This window comes from Sphaeramia orbicularis, chromosome 3 (assembly GCF_902148855.1).
Source record: "Sphaeramia orbicularis chromosome 3, fSphaOr1.1, whole genome shotgun sequence".
In the NCBI taxonomy this organism is placed as follows: domain Eukaryota; kingdom Metazoa; phylum Chordata; class Actinopteri; order Kurtiformes; family Apogonidae; genus Sphaeramia; species Sphaeramia orbicularis.
Genome location: NC_043959.1, coordinates 22064193 through 22087304, shown reverse-complemented (window position 1 = coordinate 22087304; position 23112 = coordinate 22064193). Strand labels below are relative to the sequence as shown.

General features: G+C 33.2%; 1 protein-coding gene across 1 annotated transcript in view; it reads left to right on the top strand.

The window, feature by feature from the left end:
- LOC115414140 (protein kinase C-binding protein NELL1-like) overlaps positions 1-23112 on the top strand; it is an 806279-nt gene that overhangs the window by 711879 nt on the left and 71288 nt on the right. The window contains exon 15 of the mRNA XM_030127358.1: positions 2716-2811. Within this exon, the coding sequence (XP_029983218.1) occupies positions 2716-2811 (96 nt within the window). The remainder of the gene's footprint in view (positions 1-2715; positions 2812-23112) is intronic.

The window sequence follows — 23112 nt, the reverse complement described above, 5'->3', positions numbered from 1 at the left end:
TTAAATCAGGTCTAAGGTCCAAGCAGCTCATTTGGAACTCAGATGCTTCATAAACACTGTTGGACCAGAGTGTGCTGGTCTTGGCTTGTACCAGCGCCATGTTTTTACTACCACCCTTTAAACCTGATATATTTACAGCTGCATCGAATAGCTGTCCTCCAGATGATAAGCTGTAGCAAGACGAATTCTAAAATCACACACTTTCAATAAAGCGGCGTGAGCCTGAGGAGGACAGCTTCCACTTTAGGTCTGATGTCTGTAATAAAACCACACTGATCCCTCCTCAAGTACCTCTTTTAGGTGCACAACATTGTCATTTCAGATCTTATGATGATATTTTATCAAGTTTTTCCATGACACTCGCAGCATTTACAGCCAGGAGAAAAAAAAAAAAAAAGGTGTAATTCTCCTGGTGCTTTTAGACGCTGTCGGGGGAATCGGTTTACACCTCAGAATGCTTCCCAAACACAGTGGTGGAGTTTAACAGCCTAATTTTACTACATTTATCAACAGAAATTGAACTGCGAGAGCTGAATGTGGAAGTAGAGAGAGGATTGGATTTTCACTGAGAACAAATACAGTTCGAGAATCAGCTGAATTCATTATATTTAACTCTATTGGATTTTTTTTTTGTAATTAAGTGTTCGTTTTTTAATACAGTTACTGAAGTTTTGCCATTAAATGTAGTTTTAATTGATTTCTTCTACCCATAAAAATGACAGTAATTCCTTACAGACGTGTGGAACTAAGAATCCTAAACCTAACAATACGTACAGATTTTAGAAAATAAAGTGCACACCCTTGATTTAACTGAGCAAATATTTTAGATCCTTCTATTGGATAATTCCTGCAGTGATGAATATGTTTCAGTTTTTTAACCCTTTAACGGATGCAGTGAGGAGCTTCTCATTTATTAAACAACCATCAGTTTGTTGAGAATATAAAGATTAAATTGTGTTTTAATGGAAACTGATGATTTCAGATCGGCCCTTTTCCAGAAGTACATCTAAAGTAAACTAAAGTACAGTCAAACCAAGTTAAGAGATTGTTTAAATAGATTAAAAATAGGTAAAAACTGGTCTAAAAGACAATAAAACTAAGCTAAAAGGTGGTTTATATGAAACTAAATTTAGGTAAAATAACTCTAAAAGATTGTAAAACCAAAGTATTTGATGGATTAAATAGACTAAAAGTTGGGGAAACTTGTAAAAAGATAATAAAACTAAATTAAAAGGTAATTAAAACTGACTCAATTTGGGTAAAACAACTCTAAAAGATTGTAAAACCAAAGTATTTGATGGTTTAAATAGACTAAAGGTTGGTTAAACTGGTGAAAAGTTAATAAAACTAAACTAAAAGGTGGTTAAAACGGACTGAATTTAGGTAAAACAAGTCTAAAAGACCATAAAACCAAACTATTTGATGGTTTTAATAGACTAAAAGTTGGGAAAACTAGTAAAAACGATAATAAAACAAACTATAAGGTAATTAAAACTGACTTAATTCAGGTAAAACAAGTTTAAAAGATCATAAAATCAAACTATTTGATGGTTTAAAGACTAAAAGTTGGGAAAACTAGTAAAAACGATAATAAAACTAAACTATAAGGTAATTAAAACTGATTTAATTCAGATAAAACAAGTTTAAAAGATCATAAAATCAAACTATTTGATGGTTTAAAGACTAAAAGTTGGGAAAAATATTAAAAACGATAATAAAACTAAACTATAAGGTAATTAAAACTTACTTAATTTTACGTAAAAGAAGTCTAAAAGATCATAAAATTAAACTATTTGATGGTTTTAATAGACTACAAGTTGGGAAGACTTGTAAAAACGATAAAACTAAACTATAAGGTAATTAAAACTGATTTAATTCAGGTAAAACAAGTCTAAAAGATCATAAAATCAAACTATTTGATGGTTTAAAGACTAAAAGTTGGCAAAACTAGTAAAAAAAATAATAAAACTAAATTATAAGGTAATTAAAACTGACTTAATTCAGGTAAAACAAGTCTAAAAGATCATAAAATCAAACTATTTGATGGTTTAAATTGACTAAAAGGTGGGAAAACTAGTAAAAAGGTAATAAAACTAAACTAAAAGGTAATTAAAACTGACTAAATTTTGGTAAAACCAAACAATGCCAGTTTAATTATTTTTCAGTTATTCCTTATTATTATTCAGTTATAATTAATCAATAATTCAAATAATTGAATTTACATTTAAAGGGTTAAAATCCTGAAAATTGTTGAATGTTTGGTAGTTTTGAACAGGGCTGAAAGGTTTTAAGAGATTTATGAAAAAAAAAAAAAAAATTGATGATTTTATAGCAGTTTTTTGCACGTGTACATTTTTGCCACAAAAGGGTGCCCAATGCATCGTGGGAGTATAAACACATGTAAGAGTAAAATTCACCAGATTTCAAAAATACAACTAAACAGAAAAATCGTTGCTAAATTTTATGCCAAAAACTGAAACAGACAAAACGATCCCAAAGAAAAACAGAATAATGTCCATAAATGTCTGAGGAGGAGCTAAAGGTGAACCAGAGTACAGGCAGTTCACGTAAATATACATGAAAATACTGATCAGATATTTTCGTTTTAGTAGCTGCAGTCATGTGAACAGTGGTATTTTAACGTTTACTGAACTGAAGAATAAATCGTGTTTAGTTTTACTCATTCAAACCTGTCTATGTTTGTGTTTTCTGCAGCTTTCTGTGAGGAAGGATGTAGGAGTGGAGGAACCTGTGTGTCTCCAAACACCTGTGTCTGTCCTTCAGGGTTTACTGGACGTCACTGTGAGACAGGTAAGACCACCGTGTCTGTCCCACATGTCCCCTCCCTGATGACGGGTCTGAAAACATGAATGATTGGGGGGGGGGGGGGTTTCAGTCAGCAAAAACACTCATGAGACACTCCAGGGATTTTTGTTTTGTTTTTTTTTGAAATTCTCTTGTTATTTGAAAAAACAATATAAATACACTCACATAATTTTCTGTAAAAGCATTTACAAGATAATTTTCCGGTGTTTTTAGTCCAGTGGGTCCGATGGGTTCGATGGACTATTGGTATCAGTTGGCGTCCATCCATCCATCCATCCATCCATAAGCATTTTTTTCTAGAATCTTCTCCAAAATTGTCTGTCTGAATGATTCTATATTTGTTGTGGATCATTTTTGGGGTCAGGTCTACCAAGTATGTTCAAAGAATTGGGAAATATTGATGTGTGAATTTTTTATGAATTTTTAAAATCTAAAAATCCCCATTGGTTTATAATGGAACATATTTTAAAGTGCTAAAACTTCAACAGTTGAAAATATTGATATAATTACTATTGGCCATAGATAGGAAGTCACATTTGGTGCCATGACCTTTGACCTTGACTGACCTTGAAGGCTCTGTTAAGGCCAATTAATGTCGGGACCCTTACTCATATTTTTACATATTAACCCTTTCATGCATGAATTATGAGAACCTTAATCAAGATTTTTTTTCCTGAGTGTTTTTATTCCTCTTTAGGCATGAAAAAAAAAAACAATGTGACTGATTTTTTTTTTTTTTAAATCAACCTGTTTTTCATGGAGTTACAAAACTGTCCACTCAGCTACACCATGAATTTTTTTCTTGAAGCAAAAAAACATGTATTTAAAACCCAATGTCGTAAAGTGATATAAAAAAACAGTGAAATGAAACCATGTTTAATGCAGCTAATCTGATCTTTTCTCACATTTTAACATATTCTAATAGTAGTTATTACTCACTTCATGGAGATAATATGCAAAAAGTAAATATTAACAATTGATTTCCACTCAAGAACCAACCAACAACAGCAAAGTTACAGTAATGGTATGAATTGCAGTTTATGAGATGATGCAAAAGTGTCCACAGTGTTGGTTGATATGGAACTAAAACAACAAAACCCATGAATATACAAGAGTAAAACTGTAGAGTAACTGTCCACTGTAGTGACCACTATGCATGAAAGGGTTAATAACATTTGCGCAACAGAACTATGAGGGAGGGGTGGTGATACCTCAAAAGACAAATGAATATATACATGAGTAATGAAAATACATCCAAGTAAAAAAATATTAACCCTTTCATGCATACTGGTCACTACAGTGGACAGTTCTTTTCCAGCTGTTCTCTTGTATATTCACAGGTTTTGTTGTTTTAGTTCCATTTCAGCCAACACAGCTGACGCTTATGCACCATCCCATAATACACTGACATTCAGACCATTATTGTACCTTTGCTGTTCTTGAGAAAACTGATCTGCACTAACATGTTTGAGTGGAAATCACTTGTTTTTTTTGTTAGACACAAAGGTTTTTTTGCATGTTATCTCCATGAAGTGAGTAATAATTAGCATTAGAATATGTTAAAATGGGAGAAAACATCAGCATTCTGACTTTTTTCCTCAGAATTCTGAGTTAACACTCAGAATTCTGACTTAAAAAAAATAAATAAATAAATAAAATAAAATAAAATAATAATAATAATAATAATAATAATAATAATAATAATAATAATAATAATAATAATAATAAAGAATATACATATACTGGACCTTATTTTAATTTTTTTTTTTTTTTCCAGTGGCCCTAATCCTCGTCTGTACTTTCTGATATTGGGTTTTAAACACACGTTTCTTTACCTCAAAAATTAAATGCATGGACATTTTTGTAACTCCATGAAAAAAAAAATTGATTGCATTGTTTTTTTTCATGTCTAAGGAGGAATAAAAACACTCAAGAAAAAAAGTCTTTACTAAGGTTCTCATAATTTATGCATGAAAGGGTTAATAATAATAAAAATTATACTCTCAAATGAATTCAGATGGTACTTTTTTTACTTAGTCCATTTAATCAAAATTCTGTAAAAAAATAAATAAATAAATAAAAAATTTCACTCATGATGTAGATGTCATATATAATGTCCAACCATTCCTTGATGTGGGGGGGTGGGGGGGTGGGGTCTACTTTTAATCATATTCATGTAATGTTTTATTTACTTGCTGCCAATAGTATATTTAGTCATTTCTTGTCATTACTAATCTTACCTGTTTTTAAACACTATATCACCCACATGCAAAGTTTCACATATGAATGAAATATTTGCTCTAAATACATTGTTGATGTTTGTGAATCTCCTTCCAATAGTTTTTGCAGACCTGACAGTTCCAGTAGATATGACAGTGATCAGCTTTATTATACCCTGGGGTCTTTTCTGTTCTGCAGAGGTTTAATGGAAAATGTTATAAGATTTTTCCAACAAATCTTCTACCATTGGTTTAATCCATGTTGAGGACAGTTGGAGTTGGTAAATTTTTTCCCAAATCTACGTAGAATTTCCTTCTTTTCCCATTTCTTCTTTATATATTTTGTCCCAGGGTTTTGTTGTTTTACTAAAATTTCCATTATAACAGATGTGAATATTCTACAACGTTATTTCTGAAATGTTTTATTACATGGGAAGTGTTTGTCAGGACATTTAAGCAGATTTTATTCTTTATCTAGTTGAATAATAACAGCAAATACTGACTTTTACTGCCTTAAATCAAACTAAACAGTAAAATAAGAACTAAATCACAAAAGCAGAGATTTTGTTGCATCTTTTTATTCATTTTAATCTCGGTTCTTTTGTCTGTTTCTTTTTTTTTTTCTTTGTTCCATCTTTTATTTTGTCTTAGTCTTGTTTCCTTTTCATCATTTTCCTTCTGTCTCCATATAGTTTTTACCTCATTTTGTCTTTTACAAATAATTTAAAGAAAACTATCTGATTTCTTCAACTTTCACTCTGGACAAAAAGCACCTCTTGACCTGGATAGAAGCATCGACCTGACTTTAGTTTAGTTTCTTTTCAATATTGACTAAAATCTTTATCGTAATAACATTCTTGGCCTTCACCTCCGCTCTCTGCCTCCTCGTTGGAGGTCAGCTGGAGTTCTACTTTTCTTTTATTTTCATTTAAGGCTTTATTGCGCTTCAGAAGTGACCTCATATGTATTAGTTTTATCTGGAGGTTCTGTTTTTCTGACACATGAGCCTCTAAAGCCTGGTGTTCAAACAGGACAATGAGGTAGTTCTGGAAATCTGGATACACCCATTTACTTCCTTTTCTTCCTCCTCCTCCTTTCTTTTCTGCTCTTATCTGATGTCTTTCTTCCTTCCATCCATTCACTGTAGGCCTATATATACAGTATATATAATTTTTATATTGTATTTGTTTTTTTATTGTCTTGTGCTGCTATACATTTCATTCTGAAACTGCCGGCCTTCCAGTTCCTTTTTTCCGACACAAACAGCCTTCCTCTTGAATCTTCTTATGCCACATCCAATTCTGCTTTCCTGTTTTCGCTTGTTTATGAAACTTTCGGTAACACTTTACTTGAAGGTCTAGTTTATAATGCATTAAGCGCACATCCATAAGACATTATAATGCATTTATAATGCATTATAATATAATGTAATGCATTTATAATGCATTATAAAAGTCATCACAACAGTTTATGATCATGTAAAACAACTTATACCAAGATTAATAAAGTATTATAAGTGTAGGCATAATGATTTATAAATTCAGCTTCCATACTGTTTTATACATCCATACCAAAGCAATGTGAAGGAATTTATTTTTTTAGGTGGGGAACTTTTGTTAGGTTTTTTCACTGGTCCCTCTACCCATCTATTTTAGGGATTTCATATTTATTAAAAAAAAAAAAAAAAGTATGTGTTTGAATTAACAAAGATTTAGAGCTGCCTCATTATTTTTTATTTATGTATAAAGCAACATGTAACACTTCTACTTACTGTCTCTGTTCTTTTAATGTTTTGTTTTTGCAAAATAAAGAGTTATTAAGAACACTTTGATGTATAATTTTTGACTTACACTTTACTTAGAGCCAGCAGATACTGCTCATACGTCATCATACTTGTGTTATAATATCATACAATTGATAATGTGTTACGTCACCCAGGGCTTGAGATTCTTCCTACAAACACTTGTCACTTTGGTATGGATGTATAAAACAGTATGAAAGCTGAATTTATAATACATTATGCCTACACTTATAATACTTTATTAATCTTGGTATAAGTTGTTGTACATGATCATAAACTGTTGTAATGATTTTTATAATGCATTATAAATGCATAAGTGCGCTTAATGCATTAGAAACTAGACCTTCAAGTAAAGTGTTACCAAACTTTCTTACAAATTCACGTTGTGCATTCACATTTGACTGAGTTTGGGCGTACATCAATACACACAAAGCCTTTTCTGTTGCAGTAAATGAATCCGAGTATCATTTGTTCATTCATTTTTCAATTTAAAACCAACAATGAAAAAAACAAAAGACCACTCGTTTTTTTTGTTTTTCATTTTCAAAACCAGAATGAAAAACTGAAAACGGTTTGTTTTTCCTTTTCCCAATTTTGTGCTCAAATGAAAAATGGAAATAACGGAAAACAAACATTTCATCCGATTTTGCTCTTTTCAGTATAGTTAAGTTGTCTGACCCGGAAGTAGTCATTACTAGGGAAAAAATAAAGAAACGGAATTTTCCAAATTAACGAGATACTGTTTTTCTGAAAAAAATTACATTTGGCTCTGTTTTTCTGAATTAATAAATTCAGAAAAACAGAGCCGAATAAATTTTTTTTCTGTGAATGCAATACGCTTCTGTACGAATCAAACAGCTGCTTAATTATAGCAAAATATTCCTCCAGTCCGGCCATGATTCCGTTTGTTTATTTTTTCCCTAGTAATGACTACTTCCGGGTCAGACAACTTAACTATATTGAAAATAGCTAAATTGGATGAAACAGTCGTTATCCGTTTTTTCCATTTTTCATTTGAGCACAAAATTGGGAAATGGAAAAACAGACCGTTTCCAGTTTTTCATTCTGGTTTTGAAAATGAAAAACAAAAAAACCGAGTCGTTTTTTTGTCTTTTGATTTTTGGTTTTAAATTGAAAAACGAATGAACAAATGATACATGGATTTAAATGGCATGTCTATTCCTGAAAACAGGACAATAAAAACTAGACAAGCACTCAGAGAGCACAGACCTCCGCTAAGGCAGATCAGATCTATTTAATTAGTCTTTACAACATTTTGTCAATAAAATGGTCACATTCACTTTCACACAGCTGCATTTACAGTGAAAAGTCATGGATTAATGTAAGATTTAACCAACAGTGGTGAGGATTTATGCTTCTGTTTTCAGGAGGTTCATTAGTCTTCAGTTGTTTGATGTTTGGTCGTTGGAGGCCGACTCCTTCCACATGTTCAGACGGTGGAATACGTTGGATTAGTCTTTATGAGTTTCTCTCATGACAGACCTAAAGGTGTTAATAGCAAATTAAATGAAAACATATTTCATGAAAACTCAGAGCAGCTGCAGCTGTAACAGCCACTGGAGTCTTCCTCACTGACATAACAAGCCCACTCAGTGTGCAGAGTGTTTTCAGTGGTGACTGGGGAGGTCTGGGGTAGCTCAGGTCATTATCTGCAGAACTACTGCAACGACAAACTAATGTAGTCACTTAGTATGTGCCAGGGTTCACACAGGCATGAAAGCCGGTTAACAGGTTCAACTAACAAGACTGTGAAATGACTTTGTTACTCGGTGCTCGATGAAGTTTACTGAGTCAGTAACAGGGTCGTACAAAATTCAGAACTGAATTGAGACTGACCCCTACATTCCAATTCAATTTTTTAATTTGGATTTGAATTGAGATTGCAAACAGGACACGGAATTGCAATTCAAATTCAAATTGCAGGAGGTAGAACTAGAATTCCAAGAAATTCATGTTACATTGTTAAGGTGTATTTAACAATGAAGCTTTACAGTTTATATTACATATGATTACAACATGAATTTTATTGTATGGACTTTATGTAAACAATACTTTATTATAGTAAATAGGTCTTTTTCTCCACAAATTAACTTTTAAAAACACTCTATAAAACAAACCATAAAAATTGTAATAGCTGTCCCAGAACACCTTGCTGTATCCAAGTCTTCAAAACGGTTGTCCAAACATTTAGGACATTTTGTTTAGAAGAAAAATGTACATTAAAAGTATTATATTCTCACTAATATGTGATAAGAATGAATTTGTCTGAATTGAAAGGAATTAAATTCCACTTCCTATAGGGTGGAGTCAATTCAAATTCATCCATTGAATTGAATTAAATTCTGCAATTCTGAATTTTGTACAGTCAGTAAGTTAGCATTAGCATTAGCTGACCCCTATAGTTCAAGTGTTCAAATATGGTCACTTCTGGCTCTAAAATGTCAACATGGTAAAATCACAAATTCCTAGTCCCAGTCCCTCTGTCCACTAAATCCATCCATTCAACGCCTCCCAGTTGATGTTGTGTATTTTCTGGAATGAAAATAATTCTCCAAAGTTCTGCAGATACTTCACAGAATCCTGAAGATGTGATCCTAAACTTGTTTTGACTCTAACTTTTTGAAGTTCGTCCCTCAGAGTTAAATGTCATCATTAGTGTGTGTTTTCTGAATTTACACTGAACATCCCAGACAGACGACACAGCATCTGCAACATGTTTTCATGTCAGTAGTTGGTACTGAAATCAAATCAGTAAACATAAAAAACTCTTGTTCAAAGTTTAATTTCACATAAGTAACATCTCCACTAGTTTGTACTTTTTTACAACCACATATCATATCATGTGCTAATACACTTTGATCATATCTGGGATTTATTTGATCCTGCATCGAAAACCCTGCAGATCAAAGATAAATAAAACTGAAAAGAGCTGAAAAATTCATGTTTTGACTGTATGTTTCCACATGAAGGATTATCAGAAACTTTTCATCTTCAGGAAAGACATGTGAAAAGTTCAAAGATGACATTAACTTATGAAGACTCGTATCTAAAAACATATTTGGATTCGAGCTATTGGAGTTTTCAATAATCTAATAAAAGTTACCAAGTTATTTCTTATTTATTTATTTTCCACTGATAATGGCTATTCTGGATGAGTTTGTATAGATGTAACCGGTGGTGTCGGACTCTGCGTTGTGTTCTTCTTCTCTTAATGACGAGACCTGCACGTATATTCCTGGAGGCAGTCTCCGTTTATTATTCTGACAAAATGATAAAACATAACCTCCGGTCAGCATTCCCCATGTAAAACACTCCTGCACAAACCAAATAATAAAGAAATATGTTTAAATACATTATAAGCGCCTAATACAGCTTAAACTAGCTGGTTCATGTAAAAAAAATTAAATTAACAAAGGTTAAACCAAAAGTTTCTATGAACTACACGGCTGCTTACCTCTCCCACAGAAAACCGGAACAAAAGGGAGGAGGCAAAGGCGCGAAAACTCAAGTTATAGTGTGCAGCGTTACACTGTAAACGGTTCGATGGGGAACAGACCAAAACAAAAAGTTCCACACACACTGATCCGGAGGCCCACAATGTCAGGTACTAAACCAAAAGAAATTAAAATAAAATGAACAGATTTTGTGTAATTATAACAATATACAATACAATATACATACCTACAGTGCTGCTAAATAATTGACCCTGTTACATAGAATCAAACCAAATCATTTGAAACAGTAAACTGACGACATTCATGTTTTTTTATGGTTCGATACCAGATGTTTTGTGTTGGAAAAAGCCCCCCCCCCCAAAATAAATAAATAAAGTATTGGTTTTGCTGAGTTTCACTGAAGTTGACAATATGGACTTGATGTTTAAGAGAAAAAGGATAGTAGAAAATATGGAAAACACTTGGATTCTGTCAAAGAAGTTTGTTTTTACCAAAAAGGTACGAGAGGTTACTTTTAAATCGATCCACAGATGTTACCCGGTAAAGACCTATCTTTTAAAATACAGTTTGTCATCTTTTCATGGTCATCAGATATGACCCATTTGGATGTTCAGAGGCTCTGTAGTTACCATGGAAACACCATCATCTTGTACATCATTGATTCACCAGTAAAGCTCATGGAGTTTAATCAATAGTCGCTTTTCCATTGGACATCTGCACAAAACTTGGCTGATATTTACTAAATGTGGCAAAAACAGAAGTGCGTAATGTCGGTTTTTCCATTAAATCACAAATGCGATGATTTGTTTCTTATCATGAGATGACACGACAACATGGCAATAAATGTAAAATGTGGTGTTGATTTACAGATATATTCATTATTATTATTATATATTACCCCTCTATCATGTACTAAATTCAAAAATGATTGGGTTTCCTGGTGTGTCCACACGTTTCTTTTAAAATTCTTTTTCTTCTTGTAACATCCGTCAACATCCTTTTTTTTTTTTTTTTTTTTTTTTATTCATGTGACTCTAGTTGCAGAAAAAGGTCTTTCCATTACAGTTTTACGTGATATACCATTTGCACTACGCCCAGAAAACCACCTCTTGTCAGTGCAAAAAGTTTTAATTGAAATAAGAGAGTTTTGGCGAAATTGTCGTTTTTCCATTTGGTACATTTTTATGCGCAAGTTATATTCATGCAATTTGAGGATCAACGGAAAAGCAATTAATGACAGTGGATGGAGACACTAGGTTTTTGTTCAGTTAATGGTAGATTTGCTACAAAACTTACGTTTTCTTCATTTTTTTCTGTTTTGATATAATAACCTTTGAATTAACTCTGAGAATTAACTCACACTTGCTTTTATATATATTAAATGATAAAAAAAAAAAAGAAATGTACAAAATCATAAATAATGTGAAGAAATAAGCAAAAAAATAATTACAAATAAATAAAATAAGCAAAAAAATGAAGAAATCAAATATAGGAAAATACATGATTTACAGTGAAAAATGCAAAATATAGATAATATTATAATAAATGGTAATAAATCACTTCATAAAGGTTAAATACAGAGAAAAATTCATCACACTGGCTCCTTAAATAGAGAAATGATAGTGTTCTCACTATTAATAGAATAAAAATCAATTTGTGCATTTAAAAGGATGTATAAATCCACTATTATAAGAAAATATAGAACATTATAGAAGTACGCATAAAATAAGATATTATTGTAGTTTATTGGTCATCATGATAAGAAGATACTATCATATTTATTGATCATTGTATTTGGAGTAAATATTTGAAGTGCATATAAATATTATAGTTTATATTAAAAACGGTTGATTATGCAAATCAGATTGTGTGTGAGGTGACTAAAAAAAGTGTGTATGAATGGTTTTTATGGATGTTTTGTGTTATTGTAAAAAATATACAGAGGAAAATGTGTGTTAACAAACCAAAGGAGGCGGATCTAGTTTGATTATTAGTTTGTAAAAAGGGGGTGGGGTTCAATAAGTTATACTTCTTCCCACTCCTTTTCGAGCGCAAAAAAATTCTATTTATTTATTCGTTTTGACCATGTCGTATGATTCTTTGTTATCTGATGATTCTGTGTGCTCGAAATAAACTACTACTACTTCTAAAAATAGCCCTGTGCCTCTGCCGGGATATTATGCATAAGAGGGATTTTTTTTTTTTTAAATCATTATTATTATTACTATTAAATCTACCACAATATCAGTTGCAATACTGTAACATGAGGTTTGGTGTCCTTTCTTGACATAAGGTGACACTTGAAATAAGACTTATTTCCACTGATATTTCTGTTTTCCTTTGTTGGAATGTCGTGGTTTGGCTTTGCCGTCGGTCTGGGCTGTAATAAAAGCAGTCAGTCTACCCTGAGTCGTCAGGAGGAGGGTAAATATGACCCCGATGGGAACGAAGCCCACCCTCCTGCTCGCCATTTCATCTTTTCTTCCTCATGTGGAGCCTCGGCTGATCCCCATTGTTTTCTGTTAGAGTCGAGTCCAAAGCATCAAATCTCTCATCTGACCTGATGAACTGGAGGAAGACTGAAGTCCACTCCACTTCAGGTCAGACTTGACTTCAGAGCAGGTGGTTTTGGACTCAAATTCACTTGTTTTTATCTCACCGGCTGCTTTTGTGAAGGTACTGTGTCTTTGTTGTAATTTTTTTTTTTTGCAATTTCTTCAGACATTTTTCTGAGGAAACCACTGGTCAGATTCAGTTCAAAGTTTTTTATGTAGGTTTATTGGGACAATGTCTACAAAGTTTGTACAGCTTTGAGAAATTTGGATTTCTATTTTTATTTTTTGTAAATTTTTGAATTATTAATAATGGTGCATATTTTGATTGTTTATATCATGTGGGAATTGTTATAGATATACAGTTACTATTGAGCACTGATAGGAAGTCAAGGTCACAATGTCTAAATTTCAACAATCTTCTCTGACACTACTGGTCAGATTCGTTTAAAAACAGACATGTAGCTTCCTTGGGACAATGTCTACAAAGTTTGTTCACAGTTTTGAGAAATTTAGATTTTTGAATTTATTAAAAATGTGCCTTTACTTATTATGGACCGTGTTTTGATGGTTTATAACATGTAAATGGTTACAGATATCAATATAGTTACTATTGAGCCCTGATAGGAAGTCATATATGGACGTTTATTTGGGTCCATGACCTTTGACCTTGAATAACCTTGAAGAGGCAAACTTAAGGTCACCAGTGTCTACATTTCAGTCTTCCTCTCCAATACTACTGGTTGGATTCACTTCAAATTTTACATGTATCTTCCTTGGGACAATATCTACAAAGTTTGTTTACAGTTTTGAGAAATGTTGATTTTTTTTTAAATATTAAAAATGCACCTTTTCCTTATAATTGTCCATATTTTGGTGGCTTACAACATATAAATGGGCACAGATATCAATACAGTTCCTGCTGATCATAGATAAGAAGTCAGTGCAGTTAATATTTACCACCAGTGTTGGCTATCATCAACACTAATGTTCAATTTTAAGCCTCAAGTTTCTCATAAAAATAGTTGTTTATAAACTATACGGACAAAAATATTGGGACACATTGGCTATAGCTGTAAGATTTCCTGTTCATGATGATTTGAAATAAAAACAACAATATTTCCTTAAATTTTAATGGGAGATTTTTTGTCATAAGTGACATGTGAAGAAAGTAGTTGGTTAGTTGTGGTACGATCACAAAAAAAATATTTCAGAAATTTACAGGTAGAAGATTTAAAATCATAGTCATGGATTATATATATATATATATATATATATATATATATATATATATATATATATAATTTAACAAAATATCAATGTTGAGAGAAATTAAGTAAAATCCATCTCTGAGGAATTTTGGAACCAAAGACAGCAATTTAAACTTAATCAATGCAATGATATTTATTCCAATACAAAACTATATTATATTTGTCATTACTGATTTATATCCCAGAAGAAACACCTGAATTCAGCATGTCCACATACTTTTGTCCATATCGTGAACATTTAAATACAAGGAAAAATACACAAGTCATCTTTGTAAATATGCAATATTCTGTTTGCAAACTTTAAATCACCATCATGATCTGCACTGAACAAAAATATAAATGCCACACTTTTGTTTTTGCTCCCATTTGTCATGAGCTGAACTCAAAGATCTAAAACTTTTTCTGTGTACACACAAGGTTTATTTCTCTCAAATATTGTTCACAAATCTGTTTAAATTTGTGTTAGTGAACACTTCTCCTTTGCTGAGATAATCCATCCACCTCACAGGTGTGGCATATCAAGATGCTGATTAGACAGCAGGATTATTGCACAGGTGTGCCTTAGGCTGGCCACAATAAAAGGCCACTCTAAAATTTGCAGTTTTATCACACAGCACAATACCACAGATGTCACAAGTTTTGAGGGAATATGAAATTGGCATGCTGACTTCAGGAATCTCCACCAGAGCTTTTGCCTGTGAATTGAATGTTCATTTCTCTACCATAAGCCATCTCCAAAGCTGTTTCAGAGAATTCATGAAGAAGACTGTGCGAGGAAAATGGTGGTCACACCAAATACTGACTGGTTTTCTGACCCCCCTGGACCACCCAATACAGTAAAAGGGCACATTTTAGAGTGGCCTTTTATTGTGGCCAGCCTAAGTCACACCTGTGCAATAATCCTGCTGTCTAATCAGCATCTTGATCTGCCACACCTGTGAGGTGGATGGATTATCTCAGCAAAGGACAAAGGAGAAGTGCTCACTAACACAGATTTAGACAAATTTATGAACAATATTTGAGAGAAACAGGCCTTTTGTGTACATAGAAAAAGTTTTAGATTGTTGAGTTCAGCTCATGAAAAATGGGAGCAAAAACAAAAGTGTGGCATTTATATTTTTGTTCAGTGTATGTTTCTCTTCATGTTAAAATGGAATTAAAGTGCTCACGCCTGATCGTTTTCATTGTAAAACAGCTTTTTTTTTTTTTCAATTTTACTGCAGTAAAAACAGTGAATCAGTGTTTGACTTGGCACAATATCTGTTCTTGTACTAGAATAAAGAAAGTGTGGATGTTTTCCACCTCTGCAGATCAATCAGGTCAATGTAAACGAGTTCAGGATCTGTTGTCGGATGCTTTAATTAGCGCTTGTTTGCTGTCACTGTAACTATGTAAAGACTATGAATATAATGTCGGGTGTATTTACCGGTCACAGACTATCAGCTCAACAGTAAACACAAACCCAGAGACATGTCGGCGCATTAGCGTAAACGGTCTGCGTGATATTCTGTGCGTTGCTGCTTCAGTGGGTTAGCGGGGCTGAGATAAGCATAATTACGTTAGACTCAGCGGGTCGGAGGATTCTCCCGAGAGTCGAGGGTTATTTTAACTGTGTGTGGATTAATTCCCATTTTCTGGCTGAGAAAGAGCTCTTCACAGTTCAGGCTGTCATAAAGTCCTCATGTATCCCCGGTGGGAAAATCTACAGACGGGGCAGACAAACGAAGCCCTTAGTGTTCTCATTTGCAATAAAATGGAAGGAAACAGAGGAAAATGTGGGAAGTTGCGTTGCTGTTCGCTATCAGGCCGTCTGTAACGAAGATTGATGGTGTGTATTTGTGTGTTTCCGACCACGAAGGAAGGTCACCTGTCCTCGACGCTGATGAACCGAGTAACAGGAGAACTCACAAACGCACTTGGACACACAGCCAGCTGACAAATAGCTTTATAAAACCAGCAGGCAACAGGAATTATTGACTGTGTGCAAATGAAATGAGCTTTTATTACGGCTAAATAAAAAGCTTGTACTGGTCCGCTGATGGATGGGCTTCGGAACAACACACTCTCCATAAAAGTAGATTCAGAGTCCAGCTGCCGTCGTGAATTAACTTGCAGCTCAGGAGCCGTTTGACAGATAAATGTCGTCAGCCTTCACTTTCTTTTTCCATATCCTGCTGAAGCCACCAGTCGATACGGGAGATTGCGAATTTGTGGCATTGGTCCAAATCCTGTGCATAAAAATAAATCAGTGCTTTCACTTTTATCCATAGACTTCATATAAAGACGGACACAGTGACGACGTGTTGAGCCGCATTATGTAATAAATTCCCATTATGTAATAAAAGTTCAAAATGTAATAAGAATGTCACATCATCTTGTAATAAAGCCGCATTATGTAATAAACTGATGCATTTTGTAATAAACTACCTCAATGCATTATGTTGTAAATTTTTTCGCATTATGTAGTAAGTTATTACAATTTGAGAAATTTATTTCAAAATGCACTTGACACATTTTTATTTTAATCTTTAAACTGTGTGGTTAAAGTTCTGATTCCATTACCTGTAGCTCCTGTGACTAATTTCTTCTTAATTGCTCTGAAATTATATTAATTTGGATTGTTATTACATAATGAACCATGTTATTGCATTTTTTTTTTTTTAATAAAAATGTGTCAAAATGCATTGACGTAGTTTATTACAAAATGCGTCAGTTTATTACATAATGCGGCTTTATTACAAGATGATGTGACATTCTTATCACATTTTGAACTTTTATTACATAATGGGAATTTATTACATAATGCGGCTCAACACGGCGCCATAAAAGTAAAACCAAAACATGTTTATATTAACCCATAAAGACCCAAAGATCCACTGCTGACTAAAACCATCTACTAATATTAAATGTTTCATAACTGTTGATTCACTAATCTTATCAATACGTGTAAATAATTGGTGTAAAATACAGTTTTTCATCATTTCACAGTCATCAAATATGACCCATTTGGCTTCATAGTTACCATGGAAACACTGTCATATTCTACAACATGGATTCACCAGTAAAACCCATGGAGTTGGATCAATGACAGTGGATGGACACACTTGCTTTTATACATATTAAATAAAAAAATTTTAAAAAAATATCAAAATTTAGTATTAACTTCGTATCTGTTTACCCGTCTGATGTATGTTTGTCCCTTGGCTGTTTATTGTAAAGCGTCTCTGAGTACTTAGAAAAGCGCTATATAAAACCGATGTATTATTATTTCATTTATTATTAAAATAGTACAAAATCATAAATAATGTGAAAAAATAAGCAAAACAATGGGCTAAAATTGATTACAAATAAATAAAATAAGCAACAAAATGAACAAAAATGGCCAAAGTGATCAATGAAATGAACATGATCGTCTTTTCATGGTCATCAGATATGACCTGTTTGGACATTCAGAGGTGCTGTAGTTACCGTGGAAACACCGTCATCTTCTACAATATTGATTCACATCTACATGATCAGGAAATTAAATATAGGAAAATACCCAAAAATTGTAAAGGATAATATTATAATAAATGGCGACAAATCCTTAGTTGGAGCAATGACAGTGGATGGAGATACTTGGTTTTATATGTATTAAATAATTTAAAAAAAAATAATAAAAATGTACAAAATCATAAATAATGTGGAAAAAATAAGCAAAACAATGGACTAAAATTACACTGACTAACATAACTTACTTTATAAATCATTAGCCCTGGTTAACAATAATAATAATAATAATAATAATAATAATAATAACATTTGATAGCTATGATAAGATATTTCAATGTATCACCAGACATTTAATGAAATTTTGGATGAGAAATTATTATGTATGTATGTATGTATTTATTTATTTCTGTACTTATTTGGTTTCTTTTTTTTATATATATGAATTATTGAAAATGTATTCTGTACATATACTCATTCTATGATTGTATTCTATTTTTGCATCTGTATCAGCTCTCATGTATTGTGTGTATTGTGTTATGTGTTTGACAATATTTGTAAATTGATATCTAAAAACAAAAAAAAAAAAAAAAAAGACATACAGATGACAAAACGATAACAATACCCCTCAGCCAAGGGGTAAAAAAAAATGATAGAAGATATCAAGATTCAAATTTAGTTGTCATTTCAGTAAAATACACAGAAACAAAACATTGTACTCAGGTCCAGATTGTCAGCAGGATTTAGTAAATAATATAAAATACTAATGAAAATAATAAAATACTGATTAAAAAAAAAAAGTATAACCCCCCCAAAAGTTACCTATAAATAACTAAAATTACACTGGGTTACAAAAGAAATGTTTTTTGCAAGTTGTCTAGGTTTTTTCAACTGAATTAGGACCATTTTGCACCGCTAAATCCAAAAATGACATCTGTTTTTCTCAATCAGGTCAGGGTTTTTTGCTAATTTGATTTTGAAAAATTTGATCTTCTCACAAAATCAATTACATTTTTGTGACTTTATCAGTTGATTTTTTTATATAGTTCTCACCCAAAATAGGTTCTAAGAGAAAAAAAAATCATTTTCACAAGCACACTTTATGAAACTTGTGACTTGACTCCTGTTAGGTACAATGGTGTATTCACCGCAGATGTAGCAGAATACATCAGGCTTATTTTTACAAAATCTTCTTGTCGAAGCCATTTCATTCACCTGTAATATTAAAAAAACACAATCATAAATTGTCAAAAGTAAAATCTTCAGAACTCATTTATTGCAAGAAATATAAAAGAATTTTGTATCATATGATGTGAAAATGCCCATAAATGTAAGCAAAAATGTTAAAAAGCCAATATGTAGCATAGTTCAGAAAGTTGACCTGATTAAGCAAAATTAATGTGATTTTTGGATTCAGCACACCAAAATGGTCCTAAATCAGCTCAAAAAACTTAAACAATAAATTTGTTGTTGACCAGTGTTATTATTTCTAAAGTGCACAGCAGTAAAGCGCCAATGAAAAGTGCATTCCGGGGCTCAAGATATTGCGTATATGTGTTCAATTCCTCCTCCATGTGATTCTGTGGGCCTTTAGATGAACTCAACACTCCTAGTACACATCCCATCATTTTTCGCCAAAGGGATTTGAGGCGTTTTAGGCAGTGCTGTGTCTGTGAACGGTCCATTGTTCCTGGTGGGACATGTTTGAGTGTGATAGTCTGTGAATAATGCGTCCTGCTGAGGTAAAGATCTACTGTCATTGTCCTGCCATGTTGGTGTTTAATAAAGATAAACTGTAGTTGTAGTGATCACAGCCCACAGAGACCGGATCACACCGACCCAGAACCCACACTTACAATAGTTAAATAGAACAGGTGTCTGGTCCTGTTCAGGTGGATTTCACTGATTCTCCAAACTCCAGCGGGTAAAATGAATTGGTTTCACTGCTGGGTTGTTTTGTTTTGTGTTGTTTTCATGGCAGAATTTGCACAACAGTGTGTTTAGATCAGGGGTCTCAAACATGCGGCCCGGGGGCCAAATGCGGCACGCCAAAGGTTCCAGTGCGGCCCGTGGGATGAGTTTGCGAACTGCTAAAATTCCACCGTCATGGCTATGGAACTCATTTTAGTTCAGGTTCCACATACAGACCAATATGATCTACAGTCAAATAATAACAGCAGAATAACCTACAAAATATAGTGACGCCATATTTTGTTCTCGGTTTGATGTGAAAAAAAAAAAAAATTACATTATGCCTATAAATAATAACTTCAAATTTTTGTCTTGTTTTAGTGCAGAAAATAACATTAAATTATGAAAATATTAGCATTTACAAACTATCCTGAAACAATAAAATGTGAATAACTTGAACAAATATGAACAACCTGAAATGTGTAAAGAAAATTAAGCACAATTTTAACCATTTTCTGCCTGTTACTAAGTGTTTAGTGTCTTTGTAGAGCCGATCCATAATGTACATGTAGAAATGACAAGTTGAGGCATAATATTGTTTAAATTGCACTTATTTTTCTTAAGAAATTAAAGTTTTTTTCAGGTTAATCACATCTTTTTTGTTTGGATAGTTGATCAAAATAAGTATTTTCATAATTTAATGGGTTTTTTGCACTAAAACAAAGACAAAAATTTGGAGTTGTCATTATTTATCGGTTATTATGTTATTATTTTACTGGGCCGGCCCACTTGAGATCAAATCAGGCTGAATGTGGCCCCTGAAAGAAAATGAGTTTGGACCCCTGGTTTAGATGAACATCCAGAAAACAAAGCAGCTTCATAAAGCGGATCCATGCACTGTGGTTTGGAATGAAATCGTCCCTGTTTTCATTTGGTTTTCCTCAATTGTGGACGACTGAGAGGAAAAAAATGACACTATATAGAAACTGTAGTTAGTTTAAAATGTGTATCCATGGTACAACATATTAAGCACACTCCATATGTTTATTTATTTATATATATATATTATATATATATACATTTTTATGTGTACAAGGAACTAATATCAGAGCAGATACATTAATAAATAAAGGTGATCAAGACAATATAGCAACTGCCACGTACACTTGATTTTCCACCCAGCCCTACACATGGCTGAAATGAAGTACAGATTTGCATAATTACCCCACCCCCTGAAGGGGAGGCAAGGGGTATTGTTTTTGGTTTGATTTGTTCATTTGTTAACACTCTAGCAGCAAAACTATTGGTACCAAATTGGGTTTATAGATTGCCAGTGACCCAGAATTTTTGGGAACAGTAGGTCAAAGCTCCAATTTTTTTTAAAAAATATATATATTTTTTTTTTTTCCCATTTACTTATAATGGGTGAAATTTCACATGTCTATAAAAACAGCAATTTTGTTTCAATTTAGACATGATGACATCAGCTGGATCGATGCCAAAATAAGCTACAATACGTGTGAGGGGCGAGGTTTGTTGTGCCTGGCACCAAATATTTGTTTGTTTGTTAACACTTGAGCAGCAAAACTATTGGTTGAATTCATACCAGATTGGGTTATAGATTGCCAGTGACCCAGTATACAGGGTGGGGAAGCAAAATTTACAATGAACATTTAGTTGTTTTTTCTCAGCAGGCACTACGTCAATTGTTTTGAAACCAAACATATATTGATGTCATAATCATACCTAACACTATTATCCATACCTTTTCAGAAACTTTTCCCATATGAGTAATCAGGAAAGCGAACGTCAAAGAGTGTGTGATTTGCTGAATGCACTCGTCACACCAAAGGAGATTTCAAAAATATTTGGAGTGTCCATAAAGACTGTTTAGAATGGAAAGAAGAGAATGACTATGAGCAAAACTATTACGAGAAAGTCTGGAAGATACTATTAAAGAAGAATGGGAGAAGTTGTCACCTGAATATTTGAGGAACACTTGCACAAGTTTCAGGAAGCGTGTGAAGGCAGTTATTGAGAAAGAAGGAGGACACATAGAATAAAAACATTTTCTATTATGTCAATTTTCTTGTGGCAAATAAATTCTCATGACTTTCAATAAACTAATTGGTCATACACTGTCTTTCAATCCCTGCCTCAAAATATTGTAAATTTTGCTTCCCCACCCTGTAGATGCCATTACATTTTGGGAAAGATAAGTAAAAGTTCCAATTTTTAATTAATTTTTTCTAACTTTTTTTTTTCCATTTACATAAAATGGGCGAAATGTCATGTCTATAAAACATCAATTTTGTTTCAATTTACTTCAAACTGGCCAAATATATAGAGGCAATTGATATCAAGGTTCAAGGTGATTTTATTTGTACCCTTGGGTAGATTTGTTTTGCAGCAAGCTTTCGCTTACTGCACGCGCCCAACACAAATCCTTCGAAAGAATTACAGTGAAGATAATGCAAGCACATACATTACATACATAAGACATACGACATTATAAACACAGTACACGTGGTTATGTGATGGAACTTTTTCAATGGATTTGGTTGTGGGAGGGGGACGGGAAGAGAAGAAGAATGTTGTGAGGCAGACGGAGATGGGGGCGGGGGGGTTAAATGCTTGTATGTGGTGAGTCCTTGAAAGTCTGTTTGTGTACAAAAATAAGAGACTCAGATTTCTGTCCTTATCAGTTCAATTCAGTCCTGCTGACATCAGCACATGCATAGACATGATGACATCAGCTGGATCGATGCCAAAATAAGTTACAATACATGCAAGGGGCGGAGTTTGTTGTGCCTGACACCAAATATTTGTTTGTTTTATTTTTTGACATTCTCATTACCATTACCATTACCTCTGGCTTTGTACATTTAGCCCATGTACTTCATAAAGCTGTCGAAATGGTAAAAATAACTGAGTATCTGTCTTTATCTGTCAGGGATCCAGTATAAATGATTCCTGTCGATATGCCGCCATGTAAATAACAGTTATTTTTTATTTTCGACAAATAGAAACAGTATGAAAACATCTCACCGAGGCCATCCTTAAGTCAGATTTATGGCTGTGTTTGTTGGTGCTGAAAAGCCGACATCATGGAGATATGAGAGTAATCTGACAGCGACTGTAAATATTGTACACGCACACACACACACAGAAAGGGCGATGACAGTTTTATTCTCTCGTTATAGTTTCCTTTGCGTTTGGCCTTTTTCCAAATGTCCATGTAGATTCTCTGTTCACAAAGGAGAGTTGAGAGTTTATTATGTTAATTAAATATACAACTGCAAACAATAGATGATTGGGAGATAATTAAAGTTGTGAGTTTATTTCAAGGAGGTGGTAAACTTGTAGAAAACTTGTTCTGCTTTTAAAGTACAAACTATTTCAGTCTAACAGAACAAAATGTCACAGAGGTGAAACACAGCATCATTGTGTAACTGAGTGGATGAGTCACGTTAAACTTCGGAGGTTAAAGTTTAATTTACTGTGTTTATTGTGTAGAAATATGTTTCTGTAAAGGGCTGTAGCTCTTACAGCGATGTACAGTAAATA